Source organism: Pyrus communis, chromosome 6 (assembly GCF_041283825.1).
Source record: "Pyrus communis isolate YQ-2024b chromosome 6, ASM4128382v1, whole genome shotgun sequence".
In the NCBI taxonomy this organism is placed as follows: Eukaryota; Viridiplantae; Streptophyta; class Magnoliopsida; order Rosales; family Rosaceae; genus Pyrus; species Pyrus communis.
The window spans coordinates 21,296,076-21,316,100 of NC_142570.1; the positions used below are offsets into that span (position 1 = coordinate 21,296,076).

General features: G+C 35.5%; 2 protein-coding genes across 2 annotated transcripts; both read left to right on the forward strand.

The window, feature by feature from the left end:
* Positions 1 to 1,119: 1,119 nt before the first annotated feature.
* Positions 1,120 to 2,754, forward strand: LOC137709821 (deoxypodophyllotoxin synthase-like). Its single transcript, XM_068448808.2, has 3 exons — positions 1,120 to 1,540; positions 1,635 to 1,956; positions 2,143 to 2,754. The coding sequence occupies exons 1-3, from the start codon at positions 1,179 to 1,181 to the stop codon at positions 2,386 to 2,388; spliced, it is 930 nt and encodes a 309-aa protein (XP_068304909.2). The 5' UTR covers positions 1,120 to 1,178; the 3' UTR covers positions 2,389 to 2,754.
* An 8,668-nt stretch (positions 2,755 to 11,422) lies between these two features.
* On the forward strand, positions 11,423 to 17,581 carry LOC137710822 (phragmoplastin DRP1E). Its single transcript, XM_068449958.2, has 15 exons — positions 11,423 to 11,858; positions 11,969 to 12,032; positions 12,519 to 12,626; positions 13,106 to 13,207; positions 13,804 to 13,854; positions 13,954 to 14,015; positions 14,531 to 14,621; positions 14,746 to 14,810; positions 15,289 to 15,483; positions 15,579 to 15,698; positions 15,791 to 15,861; positions 16,326 to 16,551; positions 16,736 to 16,786; positions 16,878 to 17,243; positions 17,322 to 17,581. The coding sequence occupies exons 1-15, from the start codon at positions 11,718 to 11,720 to the stop codon at positions 17,448 to 17,450; spliced, it is 1,842 nt and encodes a 613-aa protein (XP_068306059.2). The 5' UTR covers positions 11,423 to 11,717; the 3' UTR covers positions 17,451 to 17,581.
* The last annotated feature ends 2,444 nt before the right edge of the window (positions 17,582 to 20,025 follow it).

Sequence of the window (20,025 nt, forward strand, 5' to 3'; positions counted from 1 at the left end):
ATGACCAAACTTGGGTAGTCCTCGGAGGTTCTCACATCATCTAATCTGGGCTTTAGGGTGGTCACGTGACCACCCAGCTGGTCCCATAGTGCATCTACCAATAGTTATAAGGACATACTCCTTCATTCACTTTGTGGTATAATCTCTTATCTTTGATACGGAAATGATAAATGCATATCATTTTTGCTCTCTTATATACAAACTTTTGTCTAATGTTGTCCGATGGCATTCGTTCAATGGTGTGTGAAAGTAAACTTCCTCTCTCAAATTTGTCATTCGTTTTTAATGGTGAGATAAAATCAACTTCTCTCGAATTTGCCATTTCACGTACCTGCCAAAGGACATCAGCCGGCTTGTTTCCCTTACTCGATTTTGGCCGAATGATTCAGGTCAGCAGATATAGAGCTAGTAAACTCGGCCAAAAGTTTTGATATAAAACTTTAAGGAAAGCAGCAGTTACCTTGCTGTATTCATGCACAAATATTATGCCAACCGACTTTTAATTATGTTAACTTTGTCCTATAGGCGAAAAGGAATGCGATTGATAAAGACGTAAATCACTAAATTACAGTAATCCAACTTTGCATCTAGTGTTATAATATCAAGTACATTACGTCGACTTAACTTTATTATACATTTCAATCAGAGTCCGACGTATATCACTAAACCCCTAAATCACAAGAAATTATTAAGATTCTTGTCATTTGTGGTTGTCTTGTGCTTCCATTACCACATCTAAGCAAGAAATCTAATCATGGATGCAAACTCCAAATAATAGAGGACAAGACTTCACTGTTGTTCACAGCATGGCATCAATCACATGGTTCATATTTTCTATGATTTAAATCTTGGTTTACAAGCCAAATAGAGAGACCGATGATTCTGATAATAAGCCACGCAAATCAAGTGTACATAGAAAAGTAGTGGATTGCCTATTGAATAGAGCATTCATCTTCAACTTACTACATTATTGGTCGGATTCAAATCCTTCACACCACAAACTAAGTAGAAGTCACTTGTAATAAAAAATTAAAAAATAGATATAATATATTAAAGAAACCAGAAAATACATAACATGCATGCTTCTCTATAAATGTCATTTTGGTTAGTTAGGTATACACACCTAGCAGTTTAACCTATAACCCTCAAAACCTCTTCACATACAGCATACTCAAACAATGGCCAAACTAGCAATAGTAGATTTCTCCAATGAAGACTGCTTCAAGCCTGGGACAAGTTCTTGGCTCTCAATACGCAAAGACATTTGCCATGCACTCGAGGAGCTTGGCTGTTTCGTGGCAATATTACCCAACAAAATTTCTTCGGAGGTTCGCAGTACTTTCTTCGACACGTTAGACGAGTTGTTTGATTTCCCAACTGAAATGAAAGTGAAAAGTTCTTATGAAAAGCCTTACCCCACTGGCTACATAAAAGTTAAAACCGCAGCTTTTGAAAGTTTGGGGATTGCTGGTGCTACAAACCCTGAACAAACTCAGATATTCGAACATCATTTTTGGCCCAATGGAAATGATGTATTTCGGTACGATTTACTCGACTTAATTCCACCAGAAAGATCGAAATATTAATTTTTTTTAACGTACAGTTACACAATTAATTTATTCTTTGTTGGGCAGTGAGAGTGTTGATTTGTATACAAAAGTGATGGAAGAACTACAGCATGCTGTCACAAGAATGGTGTTTGAAAACTATGGTGTAGAGAAGTACCATGATGATCACCTTCAATCGACTGTTCACACGTGCCGATTTAACAAATACAGTGAGCCTGAGAAAACTGGAACTAATGTGGGTGTGCCAGTTCATACAGACACAAACTTTAACACCATACTCTATCAAAATCATGTCAAAGGTCTGGAAATATATTCAAGGGACGATGAGTGGATATGTTTTGATCCTCTGCCTTCGTCCTTCATATTTCTAGCAGGTGATGCATTACAGGTATGCCACAAACACAATTATGTGATACGTACATACGTAATCAAGTTATCATGACTATTGTTAATTTCTAAAGGTGCAAAGCATTTGAAATGATATATTTTGTAATCAAATTATCAATATTTTGTAATGGAAAGTATAATAATATATTTCTTAGCGAGAATGTTTGTGTGGTTTTGCTTGACTCAGGTTTGGAGCAACGACAAAGTACGAGCTTGTAAACATCGAGTGACCTTGAGCGAGAATGATGTACGACACTCACTCGGACTATTTTCATTCAGGGTAGGGGAAACACATACACAGAAGGAGCTTATAGACGAGGACCACCCCCTACAGTATAAGCCATTGAATAACTTGGAATATACTCAATATGTCAAGAAAAATGGCTCCAGCCTTGGACCTAACTATACCGTCAAGGCATATTGTGGCGTTTGATTTGTCTAGGTCTAAGGCTACAAGACAATCTCCTCTCCTTATTTACCTTTCTTTACCTCTTCTCGTTTCTTTGTATTTCTTTCTTGTCAAAAGATAAGGCTGTGTAGCCTGTGTTTGTTGTTTGGGATATCTTTATGTCATGGCGTTGTTTCTTATTTACTGTCAAGTTGCAGCACAGTGTGGATGATTGGCTGCCGTCACTGGGTTTATTTGGCTGCCACCGATTGGAATTAATGCAGAAAGATGTATGCCAAATTGGTACTTTTGGTAGTTAAATAATGACCTTTGATCTTGTATGTGATGCAATCTAATGTCCATACTATTCAGAAAATAAACAGTTCTCCATTGAAGAGTTGTGACTGATAATTCCGAATGGGCATGACTCGTTTGAAGAGATACATCAGTCTCTATGGTTTCCTGCATATTTGGATTTAACCAAAAAAGTCATATTTCTCCCTTCGAATTCACAAGTCTCCATTTTCCACTCTAGAATCCACCAAACTCCACCAACTCCTAAATCCCAACAAATTCATTGAATTTTGGATACAACTAGATTTTGAAACATTTTTAAAAACTCGAGATTGAATACCGCAAGATTTTGACAAACTCTTTGAAAATCAAGATTGAATACTACTAGAATTTGGCAGATTCATTTAAAATTTTAATTAAATACACTGATTTTTGAATTTTTTAAAATCTATCATAATCTCAATTGGATACACATCTTAAGTGTCATTCTCATCCTTTTCGAAAACTTATAGATGCTACTGTTTTCCTTTTCCATGCACTTTCTATTACTATAGTACGAAATCTAGAAGAGAAGGAGAATGTGTTTAAAAGAAAGAAAGATAATAATAATTTGAAGAATAAAGAAGCCGAACATTTTTAGTTTCTTGATACAATGATATAGGAGGATTGGAATGTGGGATAAGTCATAAATGACACAACAATAAAGTATTAAATTTGTTATTTATGAGATTCAAACCTGACTTGCAAGTTGAAATGAATATTATAAGACAATGATGTTATTAATTAGTCTCTTTCTCCAATGAGAAGTTCTATTACAGTTTCTCTAATGTCAGCATTTCACCACGTGACAATCTCCCATTGAACGGTGATGTCATTGAAACTAAAATTTGGTTACTTAAGAAAATCTCTCCTATCTCACAGACCCAAAACGGGCCTATTTTTTCATATTGGAAATTGAATGCTTATGGGTCTAACAATCACCACCATCAAATCAAGCAACTTCACCCTTCTAATAAATATCTGAAAGAGATACAACACACCAGACGAAAACTAATATGAAAGAACTCCTAGTTAGTTTCTGAAAATGATTAAACGTAATCAAATTAAAGGAACAGAACAATGTCACTGCTTCCATGCCTTGCAGCTCCAAAACCTTATGTTGGCTATGTGCGTGGACCAAAAGACGGATATCCTGGGGACTACAACATTTCACAACGACAATTCTACACCAAACCCTCTTGATCACAGTAATTCCCCTTCTACAAAAGTATAGAAACTCTCAACCCTTCCCTTGCTCTACCTCACCTTCGGCCTACTCTTGACCGGCGACAACATGATGTATTCATACGGTCGTACCACCCTATCTCTATTTACTCTTTATTATGTGCAACCCAATTGACTTTTAATGCATTTTTCTCTTTCTTGATTCTCAAAAGTTCACTCCTTTTGTACTTTACTCTCTTGTTCTTCCAACCATGTCTGCCTCCCTTCTTGAATTAATGCAGATTCCAAAATACTACCACTAATATCTCGAAGAAAAAGTATGTTGTTGATTTCGTATGCACACTTGGTGCATCTGCGACGTACACATTTTACCTTTCCCAAGTACAATTTTCATTCGAGAAGGTTATAAACACAGAGACATTTTCTACTGATTAAACATGCAAACATGCTTGTAATGTCACTACAAGAAAAATGAGCTTTGGGTACAAAACAAAGGGCATAATTGAGAATTAATTTTGTGTCAGTTTGACCACCAATTCAAAAGCTTAAACAGTTCCCATTCCATAGAGGGCACCATCTATTGTGCCCAATGTTAAAAAAAGCAGACACAAAACAGTAATGGGCACGGAAACTGTGCCGAATGAAGTCATTCCATAGAGGGCACCATCTATTGTGCCCAATGTTAAAAAAAGCAGACACAAAACAGTAATGGGCACGGAAACCGTGCCGAATGAAGTCAGATGACAACTTTTTTTACTGAAAATGGGTACAAAAAACATTTTGTGTCTATAAAAATTATTTGTCAGAGGCGCTATATGTTCTCTCTTGTTTGTCTTTACCTCCTCTAGCACACCAATAATTAAAATTTATAAAATTGTGGTAAATAATGGTATGGAGCTATTTATTACTGTGCAATATTTTAGCCTCAAAATAAGTTAGTAATAATGTTGTTCAAATTCGTTTTTCGCGAGAGCCGAACCTCAGATCTCTCACTTACAAGTAAAGAAGAATACTACTACAATGTAGTACTAAGTGCGCGTGTTTTAGATTTACAAAGGATCATTTCCAGGTGCAATGAATGTTTGTTAGATTCGTATCTTTTTTAACTGCTTTTTAGATTGTTATCTTCCTACAAGTTTGTTTTTTTATACTTGGTGATATGGTTTTTGGTTTTATAGTAAGTGTTTAATTTTTTTACTGTATTAAAAGTCCTACCTGCAGTGACACATAACCAACAATTGTGCCCTTAGGGTGAGTCTCTATGCAAAAGTTAGTTGGTCTTCAGATAGACAAATGAGTTAATAATTGTAGATTCCTTTTTATAACACTAATGATAGAAATTGTGTCCACTAAATATTAATAAATAATAAATCACTCTACTTCTCATTGGGTCTTCAAATGGAGAATATATCTTAATAATTATAAATTCCCTTTTCTGACACAAATGTTAGAAATTGTGTCCAGTATATATTAATAAATAATAAATCACTCTATAGCAAAATAATATGTTGGCACAATTGTGGATTTGTGCCCTTATTCTAATATAAAATGTCCACACTCCTTTACTAATTTGTATATGGAAATTTAGAAGGTTGCTTCATACACTTGTGTTTCTTTTGAATTTGATCAAGTTCTACATCATTGAGAACGGCAGACAGGCGACGTCGTGGAGTTAGAATTGGAACCGAATCTCCAACATCAAATTCGTCTATTGCTTCCAACATTAAAACAACAAATTCCACAACGAATCCTCCAACTCAACGTCCACGACAACCTGTTAATGCCGGGCGCATACCTCGTTATATTGTTAATCAGTACATTCTTACTACTGTTGCTGATGGTCGCCTTGGCTACGCATTACTCTCTAATAACGGATTTGTACGCACACCTCAAGGACGTGTATTGCCAGCATGGGCAAACCCAGGTAAGACAAAACAATACCCTGTCAATTTGGTTTTTACTGAAACAACAACTGAAGAGTCTACCAGTTCTGTCGTTCTCATTGAAGAACCATGCACTTGTCAAGCACAAATTCGTCTAGAGGCCTGTCTCTCCCATAGATGAGCTCACAAAATATGCAGAATGTTACCATTGAGATTTGAAGTAGTGATGACGAGGACAATTAATATATTTTGTATTATGTTATATTTCACTGGTATGTGAAAATATAATTATCTTATGCTATGCAGGACTCCTCTTAGGTCCTTTTATCAACTTATGTAGTATTACAATATAGTAATGTTTTCTTTCTAATTGGCCTATGATATAGATACTTCCAGCATTGTATATTTTTTGGTTTATAATTATGTTTTCCGTTTGGTTCATATAGAAAAGAAAAACAAAAAGAAAAAAGAAAAGAAAAAATTAAAAGAAAAAAATAAAAGAACAACGCAAGCCTTTTATCATGCTAAACACAATTAACCTTCGATAGAACTTCAAAATTAAAACAAAATTGGACTATAACTAATAATGACTTTGTGAAATCATGTCCCCAAAATTTCACTATTAATTACATATCTTGTTATTTAAATTCGTATTTCACGTTTACGTTATTTTCATTAGTTAATTTTAATTCCGTTGATTTTTGGAATTAAATCGAATAACTATCAAGTTTGAATTTTCGTAATCAATCTTTAAAATTTGTTGACATTTCGAGTTCACAATTGATGTTTTCAAATAGATCTCGAGACCATGAACGCATAGACGAAAACCGTTTGCGAGTCCAGATTATACGATATAGTTACGGACATTTGAAGTCGTTTTACTAAACTATAGATTTAAAGGAATATAAACTCCCACCTTGTGGGAAAGAGGCTATTCAGGCCAAAGGGAAGGAACCAATTAGTTAAATGGTGGAGGACCAATCAGAATTTAAGGGGGTTGAGCAATCAATCAGAAATTAGGAAGAAAAAAATATTACTATGCGAATCGATGCTCGAGTTGTGCTTTTGCCATATCCCGAAGGCAGAGTATGGTAGATGTACGGATACTTGATAACGTCACGTGTCGATCCAAGACGTATGTCGGGATCGGAAAGTGACAAGCTTATAAAATTGGATTTATATTAAGTTTCCCCTTCTCCAAATTGTACTTCTCCCTCTATTTTATGGTGCAAGTTTGGGTTTCCCACCACCAAATTCAAAAACTTAGGTTTCCACCACCGCATTACACAATTGTGCCCACTAACTCTTATAATAATAATTAAAAAATATTTGTTCTAATAATAATTGTGCCCACTAACTCTTATAATAATAATTATAATAATTAAAATTCTACCCTAATTCTATCTCGGGTCCCTTCCATCTCTTTCCCTTTACTTTCCTCTTTCGCTCTGTCCCCCTCAGATTTTTTCTCTCACCTTTGTCTCTCTCTCCAACCCCTCTTTCTCTCTCTACCTTCTCCATACAAATCACGGAGGCTTTTAAGCTCCATCATCGCCAAAGTCCCCTAGCAGAAACCCCCTACACGCGATGGAGGAAGGTTTGGGAAGATCGGGGTCTGGTAGGGAGGGATCAAGGGAGGGGGTGGGTCGGGTTTGGGAAGATCAGTGGATGTAGAGCCTGAATCGGAAATCGCGTTGGGATCCGAGTTCGATAGGAGGGATCATGGGAGGGAGGTGCGTCGGGTTATGAGGTGTTGGTGAGGGAAGGGCAGGTGCGAGTCGGAGAGGGAGTGAGGAGTCGTGGTCCTCATCAATATTTCGTCGCCGTCGTGGAAGCCTTCGAATTCGGAGTCAGCCGCACCTCCATTGCCACCTCAACAAGCTTCCGTTTTTGGGTTAGACCTCGATCTGCACCAAGCTCGCAAAATTTCGGTTCTGTCAACCCAATATCGCTCTAAAGCACGCAACAAATGCGTCCATTGTTACGTTCGTACGAGCGCAGAGTTCTTCTAGTTCGTCTTCTTCCCATTTTCTGGAAAAATGGTTCATGGGTTTTCAATGCTATTGCATATACCAAATTATGATTTGGGTTTCTCGGATTTTAAATTTTAAATTTTGGCATGGCTTCTAACACCATATTGTTGGTTGCTAGTAGGTTATGTCCCAAGACTCCAAATTTTACAAAGTCGAAGTGATTCTGAGGTGCAGAAACAATTCACTCATCTGTTTGGTTCTTAATTTTGTTTAGGTTGATTGTTTATAGCTCTACATGTCTGCTATGCTTTTTTCTTCTATTACTTTTGTGTGTGGAATATATGAGGTTATGGGTTTTAATTTCATCTAATTATTTCTTAATCTTTGCTATGATTATGGGACGAGCTAGGCCTTGGCGAGTTTCGCATGTTTCTTCGGTAAGAATTGTTGAACCTTAAACACAGCTTACTGCATATTAATTGGCATTGCATTTTGCATTGGCATAATAAAATTAGGAAAGCAACAAATTGATGTTTCAAATTTTGTTGATTGGATAGTAGGAAGAATAACTCTCTATTTCTAAGCCTGTGTAGTTATCTAAGCACCATCCCATCTTCTTCTGCGGTTGCCTTTAATCCTTTTTACACACTTAAATCCATTTGCATATATCGAACACATAGTCACGACTGATTTGGATTGGAGTTCAAACACGATTAACATTGAAGGTTAATGAAATTCCAATCTAGAGTGCCCTTGATGTCACTGGACCTAAATTTTGATTGCGGTGTGGCCTGTTGTGACATGTCAAAAGATCAATTAGTAGTTGTTAGTTGTACCACTATACAATTCATTTTTGGAATTTAATGAAAATTATTTGTGATTATTGCTTGGAATTATAGATAGGATTTCGAAAAGTTAATTCTTTTTATTGCTTCTTCTTGTTCGTCATTGCAGATGCTCATAAAGGATATAAGATGATGGGTATAATGTTAGTAATAAAAGGTTAGTTTGTTGACAGACTGCTTAAACTATTGAATAATGTTGCAACTCTCTCCCATATTCTTGATGTTCATCTGTAATAAAAGGTTGTTTTTTTGTCATGCCATACTTCGTTTTTGGGTTCATCTGTAAGTTTCTGCTGAATCTTTGAACCAGTTTTGGCAGTTGGTTGTTGATCCTGCCACCAAAGAACTATTGCATTATACTGAGAAGCCAGTGACTTTTGTATGTACACGATGCAATTACTGCTAATCCAATACAAACACACACTAATCCTTTAACAAGAGGGATCCCATTTTTTTATTTTGTAAGTCTCTATTCATAGATCATCTTTGCAAAAATTCAATTCAATTCAATTCGAAATCATTTGCCTATTTAATTATCAAAATAAAATTTCATTGTTTCTTATATAACAAAGTATTCGTTAATTTTTTTGTCTTAAAACATTTTCGGTTTAGCTAATATTTTGCAAGAATGATCTATGAGGTGCAACTTGAAAAATAGACGATTCGGATCATTAAAGTTCGATGTGGTGTGGACCCCACAACTAATCCTCAATTTTTGGAAAAAAAATGGGGATCTGTCTTGTTAAAAGATCTGTATATATATATATATATATATATATATATATATATATATATATATATATATATTGGACATGGACTTGACAAGATTTACACATAATACAAACACGATTTTACCAAATCACCATGTAACAAGTTTTTACTAGACGAGTGATTCACTTGTTCACCACACAGAAACATTTATTAGACGAGTGACTCAAATGTGATTGTATCTTGATTGCAAAAGAATTTCTCCAAAATAAGTCTCATTCAACTGACCCTATATAATTCTAGTGTTGGAGAAATTTTTCATGGTGATGAGAAAATGTGTTGTACACCATTTTTTAAGTGGTGGGAAATTTATTTTTTAAGTTATTAATTTTTTAACACAAATATTCCATCATTTATATAGTAATACGTGGTGCACCACTCTATGTGCCGATCAAACTGAAAAATCTCTTCTATTGTTGCATTGCCTACATTTGCAATTGGTATTACCGCAGTGGTAGAAAACAATAATATTTATCCATAGACACTGGATTCAGCAACCTCTAACTTTAACTAGACTTGACATTCGTATCGTGTTTCTCTTGTTTGTGTTGTTTTTATGAGATACCCAATACCTTAACGCATCGTATCATGTAACACCAATTAAAATGAACGAGTAATACGACCCGACTCGAACACGACCCTTTAAAATGAACGGGTAATATAACCCGATTCTTTACTCATTAAAGAAAATATATTTTAAACTAATAAATAAGCAAATGAAAAATGTAATACTACAAACATAAATAAGATCAAAGAATCCAACGGTAAGGATTTAATCTCACAAGTGAGATTAAATCATACGGCTATTATTGTAGTAAGATTTTTTAATTAACGAAGAAGTATGAAAAATATAAAATACAAATACAAATGCCCGTAATGACAAACTCTCCAACTTTGGGGAAGAGGTCAACTCTTAACTTTGCAACCACAATCCCATAACCACATATTTACATTTAACCGTAGATTGTCGTTTACATTTACGCTCTATTCTTCTCATTAAATTTCGTTTTTTCATATTTGGTTTTTTGAAAACATTATCTTTTATGGTTAATTGAAATATGAGACGATGATATATAATTTTTAGAGACTTTATAGACTCTGAGCAATATTTTCATTAACTGTAAAAATATGAACGTGATATCAACGTTCGTTTTTCTACATCCACTAAAAGATAATGTTTTCAAAAAACAAAATATAAAAGACGAAATTCAAAGAGAAGAATGTGTTAATGACAATCGACGGTTAAATATCAAGATAGTGTTTATGGACTATGTTGTCAAATTTCAAAGTTGACCTCCTTCATCAAAGTTGGTAAGTTTATCATTACTAGTGGTTGTATTTTTATTTTATTTTTATATTTTTCATACTTCTATATTAATTTTTATTAATTTTTATTAATTTACACTCAAACAATAACACTATTCATTAGAGTTTAGAGGGTTTTAAAAATCTAAACGACAATGTAACCATCGTCTAAATGTAGATGATGCAATAACAAGCGTTTTCTTTTCACATTTTTACTTTTATAATAATTATTATGAATTTTATTTATTTTAAACTTCCCTGTTCACAGGGGTTTGTAGGATTTTAAAAATCCAAATGATGATATACCCATCATCAAAGCGAAAAGGATGCAGCCATGAGCATTTCTATATATTTTTTTTTTTTTACATTTTTCACACTTGTATATTAATCATTACAAATTTTTTAATTTGCTTGGTATTTTTAATGTGCTTTGATATTATTTTAATCTCAGTTATGTGAGATTAAATACTCTGACCATTGTAGTAAGTTTTTTTTAGTAGCTTACAATTATCAAACTAGCTTTTTCTTATAGAGTTGAAATAGGTTACTCGCTAATAAATCCTTAATGTGTGATCCAATAACGACTTAATTAGTTAACATGTAAACCTAAAATTTGTTATTTCGTATCGTTTCAAATCTGGCTAATAGAAAATGTAAAAAATTGTCTAAGTTTACATTCAACAATGCTTTTTTCCCTTGGCGGGCCCCACCAATCCTCCTAATATTTAACAATTCTATCTTTTGTAAAATAAAATTAAAAAAGAAAAAAGAAAACGAATTCAAAAATGCATTGACTAAATTCAAAATGAGTCAAGGGGGTGAGAGCCGAGTCTCTCTCTCTCTCTCTCTATCTCTCTCTGTCAGCACCACTCAGGCACTCACCACCAACTCATTTCTCTTCAGAAACGGAAATTCATCAAATTCTTTTCCCAATTAATAAAAAATTAAATTTTTAGAAAAAATTAGCGAAAATAGCTTTCTTGCTCCTCACCACCCTCTATTACCTCTTCCTCGCTCTCACCCTCGGTGCGTGCTTTGTCATCGTCTCAACCGCCTCTACTGCTTCTTCTTCACTTCCCCCAATGGCCACCATGGAGGGCTTGATAGGCCTCGTCAATCGGATTCAGAGGGCCTGTACGGTCCTCGGCGACCACGGTGGCGCCGACTCTGCATTGCCTACTCTCTGGGAGTCTCTTCCTCTTGTCGTCGTCGTCGGCGGCCAGGTCCCTCTCTCTCTCTCTCTCTCACCGCGCTCTCATTGTTGTTTTCCTCTGGTTTCTTTTTTGTTTGGCTTATCGAGTTTTTGCGGTGTGTTTGGATGATGTAATTGCAGAGTTCTGGAAAGTCGTCCGTGTTAGAGAGCATCGTGGGGCGTGATTTTCTTCCGAGAGGATCTGGTTAGGGTTTATGCTTACTGATTACGAATTTTCATATTTTATGCTGTTTGGCTCCTGAGAAAACAGAGGAAAGAAATGTAATAAAAACAGAATAATAGCAATAATAATATTATTATCATTAAAAATAAGTCAACTATTTTTCAACATATAAAGGTAATCGTCAACTCGGTCAAACTAAACAATTTTAAATTGATTTGTTACTTTTTTATTAGAATATACTCAAAAGGCCAAACTAATAAAGGTTTTCTTTACAGATTATGATTGTTATCTTTCAATCTTATGCGCTGTTTGGCTGCTGAGAAAGCAGAGGAAAGAAAATGAAACAAAAAGCAAATTTTAAAAGAAAAGTAAACTATTGTTCAGCATAAGAAAAAATAGTCAACTAAACTAAGCAATATAAAGTTTCTTGTTTGATGATTACATTATTTGTATTAGAACCATACACATTAAAGCTTCAAAAGTAATTTTAGTTTGCTTGGGTTGCAGGAATTGTGACCAGAAGGCCATTGGTCTTGCAGCTGCACAAGACAGAACAGGGAATGCAGGAGTACGCCGAGTTCCTCCACTTGGAAAAGAAAAGATTCACTGATTTTTGTATGTTATTTATTGTACAGATGTGCTATGGATCGAGCACCTGATTAATGTTTTTCTAGTGATTATTCTGGTTTTGACGAGATGATAACGTTAATGTTATTACATTATGGATCCTAGTTTGAGTAGTGTTTTGTGACTTTTTCTTACATATAGTGTAAAATGGTAGATTTTGATGGAAAACTTGGGTGATTGGTAATGTAGTATGAGTGATGAAACAAAAACTCGATGGTTTGCAGGAAAATACTAACAACATGCACCTATTATGTTGTTATTTTGCTCGTATTTTTCAATAGCCTTATTTTCAGGTTGTCTCTTTTGCTTGTTTAATTATGAATCAAAATCACTTCAAGCATGAAATGTATTCTTAGAACTATAGCAATGAAATTTTAGCAAAAGTGTCTAATGTTTCCCCTTATCTTTTATTTTGAAGTGGAATTTCATATTGGATTTTCTTGTTTGTGTCTTAATTTCTTAAACAGCTGCTGTTCGAAGAGAAATTCAGGATGAAACTGACAGAATTACTGGGAGATCAAAACAGATATCTAATGTTCCTATTCATCTCAGTATCTACTCCCCAAATGGTAACAATGTTCTTTACATTGGTTTTGGTGTGATTGTTAATTGTTATTATGATCCTTGTTCTTTTTGTGCACGTATGTATTGGTAGCATTGCTTTACATTACAGATTTACAGTTTATTTTGTTAATATTAACAGAAATTTCATTCCACGTGATGATTATGACCTGTATAACGTCAAAAGAGTGACCTTGATTTCATGAAGTGCACACAATGCAACGAAGCATTTTGTGTTTCAGTTAGAGGAATTTGATTCCATGACCATGTAGTTACATTCTAAATATTTATTTTCATGCTGTTTAACCATGAGAGCGTCAACAAATGGCTTCCTGCGTAAAACTACTCTTGTTGTGATGAATGAAAATTCTTAGCTTAACTGTTCATCAATAATTTTATTATTTTCCTTCTTCTGAAATCTTGGGTTAAAACAAGTTTCTACAATGGAAATTATCTGTGGTCTTTTGGTGGAATGAATTATCTGTGATTCATGTTTTTTCTGTCGCGTAAGGTTGAACCCTTATCTTTTATTCAATGAAGTATTCAATAATGATCTGTTGTCCATTTTGCTCTCTGACAAACATATGATTTATCTTCTTGGCAGTTGTCAATCTAACATTGATAGATTTGCCTGGTTTAACCAAGGTTGCTGTAGGTATAATTGTTAAACTGTTTCCCCTTGGTTCCAAGTTCAAACGAAAATTTTAATGTTTTATTTATTGAATATCTACTCATAGATGTTTCTTGCTGACAGAGGGACAGCCAGAGAGTATTGTTCAAGACATTGAAAACATGGTTCATTCTTATGTTGAGAAGGTAATACGGAGTTCCTTTCCCCCCTCAATTTATAGATAAATAGCTTAGAACAATGGAGAATTCAGTCAGAAACCAAGTTTGCAGTTGCAATGGACATTCTGTCAAGCAATTTATTCTGTCAAGCAATTTACTCTTTAAATTGGTATCCTCTATTCAAAGGGGCAGAATGAGTCTGGATATTCTGACGATTCAGTTTTCATTCGGAATAGCAATTCATTCTTATCACAGCTTGCATGTAAATAACATTTTTTTATCTATTTAAGTCAATTTAAGGGCTGAAGAGTTATACTTAAACCGATTCCCCATTTTCGAGCTTTGATTGATAAATGTTTTTATCCTTAAGTCTTAGCTTTATTAACCGTTATAATATTTATCCTGCATGTTTGTGTTGTGACCATTACCAGGATATGTATTACCGTTTACTAAATTTCTGGATAGATTGTTTGCCTTGAAGTTATTCACAAGCTAAGTTTGGTTTTATTCTTCATTCTTAATGAAAACGCTTCTTAGTACAGCCTAATTGCATCATTCTGGCAATAACTCCAGCCAATCAGGACATAGCAACATCTGATGCTATCAGGATTGCTAGACTAGTTGATCCTACAGGTATCGTCCCTGAACAATTTTCCGACTTTATCATTCAACTGTATGATCTCGCATGGTCCATGCGTCACAAATCTTCCTTTGCGCTTTCGTTTTATGTATTGATCTTCTGTGTTTCTTTTCTTAGGTGAAAGGACATTTGGTGTGTTGACAAAGCTTGATTTAATGGACAAGGGAACAAATGCTTTGGATGTAAGACTTCTTGCTTGTATTATGCTGTTCCACTTGAATTGCTATTTCATGTACTAAATATTTCCATCTTTATTCTAGTCCAATTAATCTATTATTAAAAAGATCCATCAGACTGCGGTGGATTGAATGATTTGATCAATGAATATTCAATTCTTTTTTCAAATTTTAATTGATTCACAACAAGTCTTCCAAGTTTCATATAAATATAAAAAAATACAGATTGGGGTTGTCATTAATTATTTGAGATAGTATTTCAGTACTATACGTAAGTATATAGGTTTATCCTTCATCCTTTCTGAAGTTTCAACTTAAGAAAGGTGTTTCGCTAGAACATCTATGGTGGTGGTTAATTTTGTTGGGAGTTGCATTTTATATTAGAACATATTTTGCTCATGGAGGTTCGAGTTTGTTTTTTACTGGAGGTCATCAATCCACTCTGTTGATGATAGGTCATAATGTTTTATTTGCATTGAGTTAGGTTCTCGAAGGAAGGTCTTATCGGCTTCAACACCCTTGGGTCGGAATTGTGAACCGTTCACAAGTTGATATTAACAAAAATGTGGATATGATTGCTGCCAGGCGGAGGGAGCGCGAATTTTTTAATTCCAGTCCAGATTACGCACATTTGGCAAGCAAAATGGGTTCAGAATATCTTGCAAAACTTCTCTCAAAGGTTTTCCCAGCCCCCTACATCTATGATTTGATAGCTCAATGTCTACATATAATGTAGAACTTGGGAGTTAACGTTTAGTTTTCATATGATTTCAGCATTTGGAGTCTGTAATTAAAGCTCGCATTCCAGGAATAGCATCTTTGATCAATAAAAGCATCGGAGAACTTGAAGTGGAGTTGGATTATCTTGGTAGACCTGTTGCTATTGATGCAGGGGTGAGAAATCTATATATGTCATCCATTCATTCAATTGTGATGCTATTTGGTTTTAGATTATCATATGAAGTTATTTTGTTTGTATGTATCAGGCACAGTTATATACTATCCTAGAGTTATGCCGGGCATTTGACCGGATATTCAAGGAGCATTTGGATGGAGGGTAATACATCCCTTTTAACATGCCATATACATATATTATTTTTGTAGAATACATATGGATGATAATGCCTCCTTTCATGTAACTTTACATTTTCTGATCGAGAATCTGATGTCCAGCGATATGTTTACATTGGGAAAAAAAAATCAGATGCATTTAATGCTTCATTTTGTGACCAACACATGATCTTATTCTTCACAGTTCATGTGCGATTGAGCATATGTGAGCCTGATCAAAGAATTTCTCCTTGATTCCTCTGCTCTTTCATATGAATTCACCAGTTCTGTATGGCTGGCTTTGAGAAAGCCTGTCAGCTCTGAAGGTTCAAAAGTAGTTAACTTGCAAAACGTTAGCCAGTGATTATATATAACTGCTATTTTTTCAATTCACTCAATTTGTATCCAGTAACGCTGCCCACAAGTATGGGCAAAAAAGATAATAGCATTTCACTGATTTTTATACTACAGACGACCTGGTGGAGATCGGATATATGCTGTATTTAATCACCAGCTCCCTGTTGCTTTGAGGAAGCTCCCTTTTGACCGTCATCTTTCAGTTGAAAATGTAAGGAAAGTCGTTTCAGAGGCAGATGGGTACCAACCTCATCTAATTGCACCTGAGCAAGGTTATCGGCGCCTCATTGACAGTGCACTTAACTATTTCAGGGGTCCATCTGAAGCATCAGTAGATGCGGTAAGTGTCTACCATTCCATCTTCTTGTCCTCATGGTAGTTTGGGGTTCATTAACGCCGAACAAGCTATAGCATAGCAATTTTGTTTCCATGGCCACTGGAAGCAGAATTGTTTTCAATTTTGTTCACTTGACAATAAAGTAGTTATTCAAGCAGCATTCTTATTCAGTAATCGAATACTGCAGGTTCACTTTATTTTGAAGGAAATTGTGAGAAGGTCAATTGGAGAAACTCAGGTTCAAATCTTTATAACTAATACACTCCATCTAACACTTGAATGGTTTATTAGTGGGGAAAGTTATAGATTGTGTTTTGGGAATGAAACAGGAGCTGAAGCGCTTTCCAACTCTTCAAGCCGAATTGGCAGCAGCTGCTAATGAAGCATTGGAGAGGTTTCGTGAAGACAGCAAGAAGACAACTTTGCGATTGGTGGACATGGAATCCTCGTATCTGACAGTGGATTTCTTCCGGAATCTCCCTCAAGAAGTGGATAATGGAAATCCGTATGCCGCTCCTGAAGTTCGATATGCTGAGGGGCACTTCAACAGGATAGGATCCAATGTTTCCTTGTATGTTAAGATGGTCTCGGAGACACTGAGAAATACTATCCCGAAGGCTGTCGTTCATTGTCAAGTGAGGGAGGCTAAGAGGTCTTTACTTGATCACTTCTATATCCGATTGGGCAAAATGGAGGTTCTCTCTCTCTCTCTCTCTCTCTCTCACATAGGGTCGATGCTGTTTGGCTGATTCGAGTACTGTTATTTCGTGCAGGGAAGGCAACTTGCACAATTGCTGGGTGAAAATCCTGAAGTGATGGAAAGGAGGCAACAATGTGGCAAGAGGCTTGAATTGTACAAGTCTGCAAGGGATGAGATCGACTCGGTCTCATGGTCCAGATGAATCATGAAACTGACCCTCAATGCATCTTTTTTGTGTGTATTTTAGGATAAATAACCGTGAATGCATATCAAGTATAGTCGTTTCGGGTGGAGTTTAAATCATTTCAGTTAAAAGACATTTCCTTAGAATCATTATCATGGTCCTTGCCATCTTGTGATATCATGCCCGCAGAAGCCTATTTGAGATGTTCATGTCTTTTATTTTATTTTTAATTTTACATACGTTAAATAAACGGTTAAATGGGTATCCATCCATAATCATCCATTTAAATTTCACGGGTAAACGGTTGTGCCTATAATCGTTTATTTGTTTAAATGGTTACCCATAACCGTATTCGTAAGCTTTAAATGGACGGATAACTGCGGTTATCCATATCTATGCGTATTTTGCCCATCCCTATGTACCGACCTTCTTTGTTTAAATTGCTTAATTAAAAAAAAAAATTAAAAGGAAACAAGCAACAGACACAGGTCCCCAAGAGAGGATCTTTGCCGGATCCTCCAATCACATCCGTTCATCGTACATCGTGCGGTTAGTTTTTATCAGGTACTGTTTATATTCAATTTTAAATAAAAAAAATCAACAGACACAGGTCCCCAAGAGAGGATCTTTGCCGAATCCTCCAATCACATCCGTTCATCGTACATCGTGCGGTTAATTTTTATCAGGTACTGTTTATATTCAATTTTAAATAAAAAAAAATTACAATAATTTCTGATTGCACGATATGCGATGAACGAATATGATTTAAAGATCTTTGAAATCATCACGAAGAGAATCCGACGACAATCCTCACTTCAGACCCCCCCCCCCACTTAGAGGCTGACCAGGGGGGTCCCATTTAGTCTTGGGGACCCTACGGAAGTGGAGAAATATGAGAGGAAGGTCGCCAAATAAGCCTATAGTCATCTAGTATGTGACCTAAGAATGCCCACAAACAGTTTGATGAAATGCCCATTCCACAAAATTTGGCAAGTGAGGCCTGACTCCCTGGTCCCATTTAGTCTTGGGGACCCTAAGGAAGTGGAGAAATATGAGAGGAAGGTCGCCAAATAAGCCTATAGTCATCTAGTATGTGACCTAAGAATGCCCACAAACAGTTTGATGAAATGCCCATTCCACAAAATTTGGCAAGTGAGGCCTGACATGTTTTCGGGCTTTGAAAGCTGCTGACAAATTTGGTAGCAAGTCTTAAAAGTTGTTGACATATTTAGGCAGATAACGACATGCCCACCAAGTGTTTTGACTAAATGTCACATTGAAAAATTAAATATGTTTGCATGCTCTTGGATATTTATATTAGGGCTACATGAAGTTAGAATTATGAATTCGTAACTGTCCTCGCGCACCCAATTCAACGACCACAACTATGGCCCACCCATGCACCACGTCAAAAGCAAAACTAAAGATCTTCATTTGGTGGATCTCGGTTGTTTTAGCTATTAGATTTGATTTCCACAACTATTATATTTTCTATTTTCAATCTTATCCATTCATTTTCGTATCACTTAGTGCTGTTGTTTGGGCCAAAAATCCTAGATTTTGGCCAAGAAGGAATTAGCCCAGAAAGAAGGCTGCGAGTCTCGGCCCAAAGGTGAAGTACTCGGCCCAATAGTAAAGTGCTAGTAGTTCAGTTGAGTCATAAGTGAATCAGGATTGCTTAAAAGGTCAGGGTTTCGATTATGGCTCGGTCGAGTCCTAAACAAAATAGGACTGTGAGGATTAGGATGGGTTTGGATAAGAATTGGATTAGATTGTTTAAGGATTAAAACTCGTGTCTAGATGAAAATGAATTGATCACATAAGGGGACTAGATTCAGAATTCTAGTTCAAGTCAAAGAGAGCTAGACTCAGTGATGATAGAGTTTCGGTGGGAGGATGATTGCAAAGGATAAATCCAAATGTATTCAAATATTGTTAAGGAATTATAGTGCTATTAGAACTCTACCACTTGAGCATCAGGGAATTTGTCTCTATAAATACAAGAGATTTGCAATATAGAGGGGATATTCAACTCAATACATAAATCAACGTCTACGCAAAACCTCTCACACCTTTTGAGAAAACTAACTTGTTTAATAACCGTTAGCACAAATTTCGACTTGATAGATGACTTTGGGTTGGCAGCTGACGGACAATGATTGACTAGATATACGGGGTTTTCCAAAAGCTACCAGCAAAGTTACCGACTGGATACACGGGGACGGAGCTGTAGAGTCATCAGTTCTAGAAATAGTGTCACAAGTTCTAGAAATAGTTTCACCGCTTCTAGAAATAGTTGCTTAGAAATAGTGTCACCGTTTCTAAAATTGTTGTCACAATTTTTAGAAATAGTGTTATCATTTATAAAGAAACTAAAAATAAAAAAAGCTAAAAAGACTAAACAAAACCGACTAATATAATAAGAAAAAGGCTTGAATTTTCATTAGTTTTTCTCGAAATTCATTATTTTTAAGATACAATATTTCTTATTGATAAAGTTTTATTAAGTGTTTTTATTAAAAATTTGTTAATAATAACAATAAATAAAAAAGAACAAGGATGGGAGAACACAGTGACATGAGAGAAAGAAGAG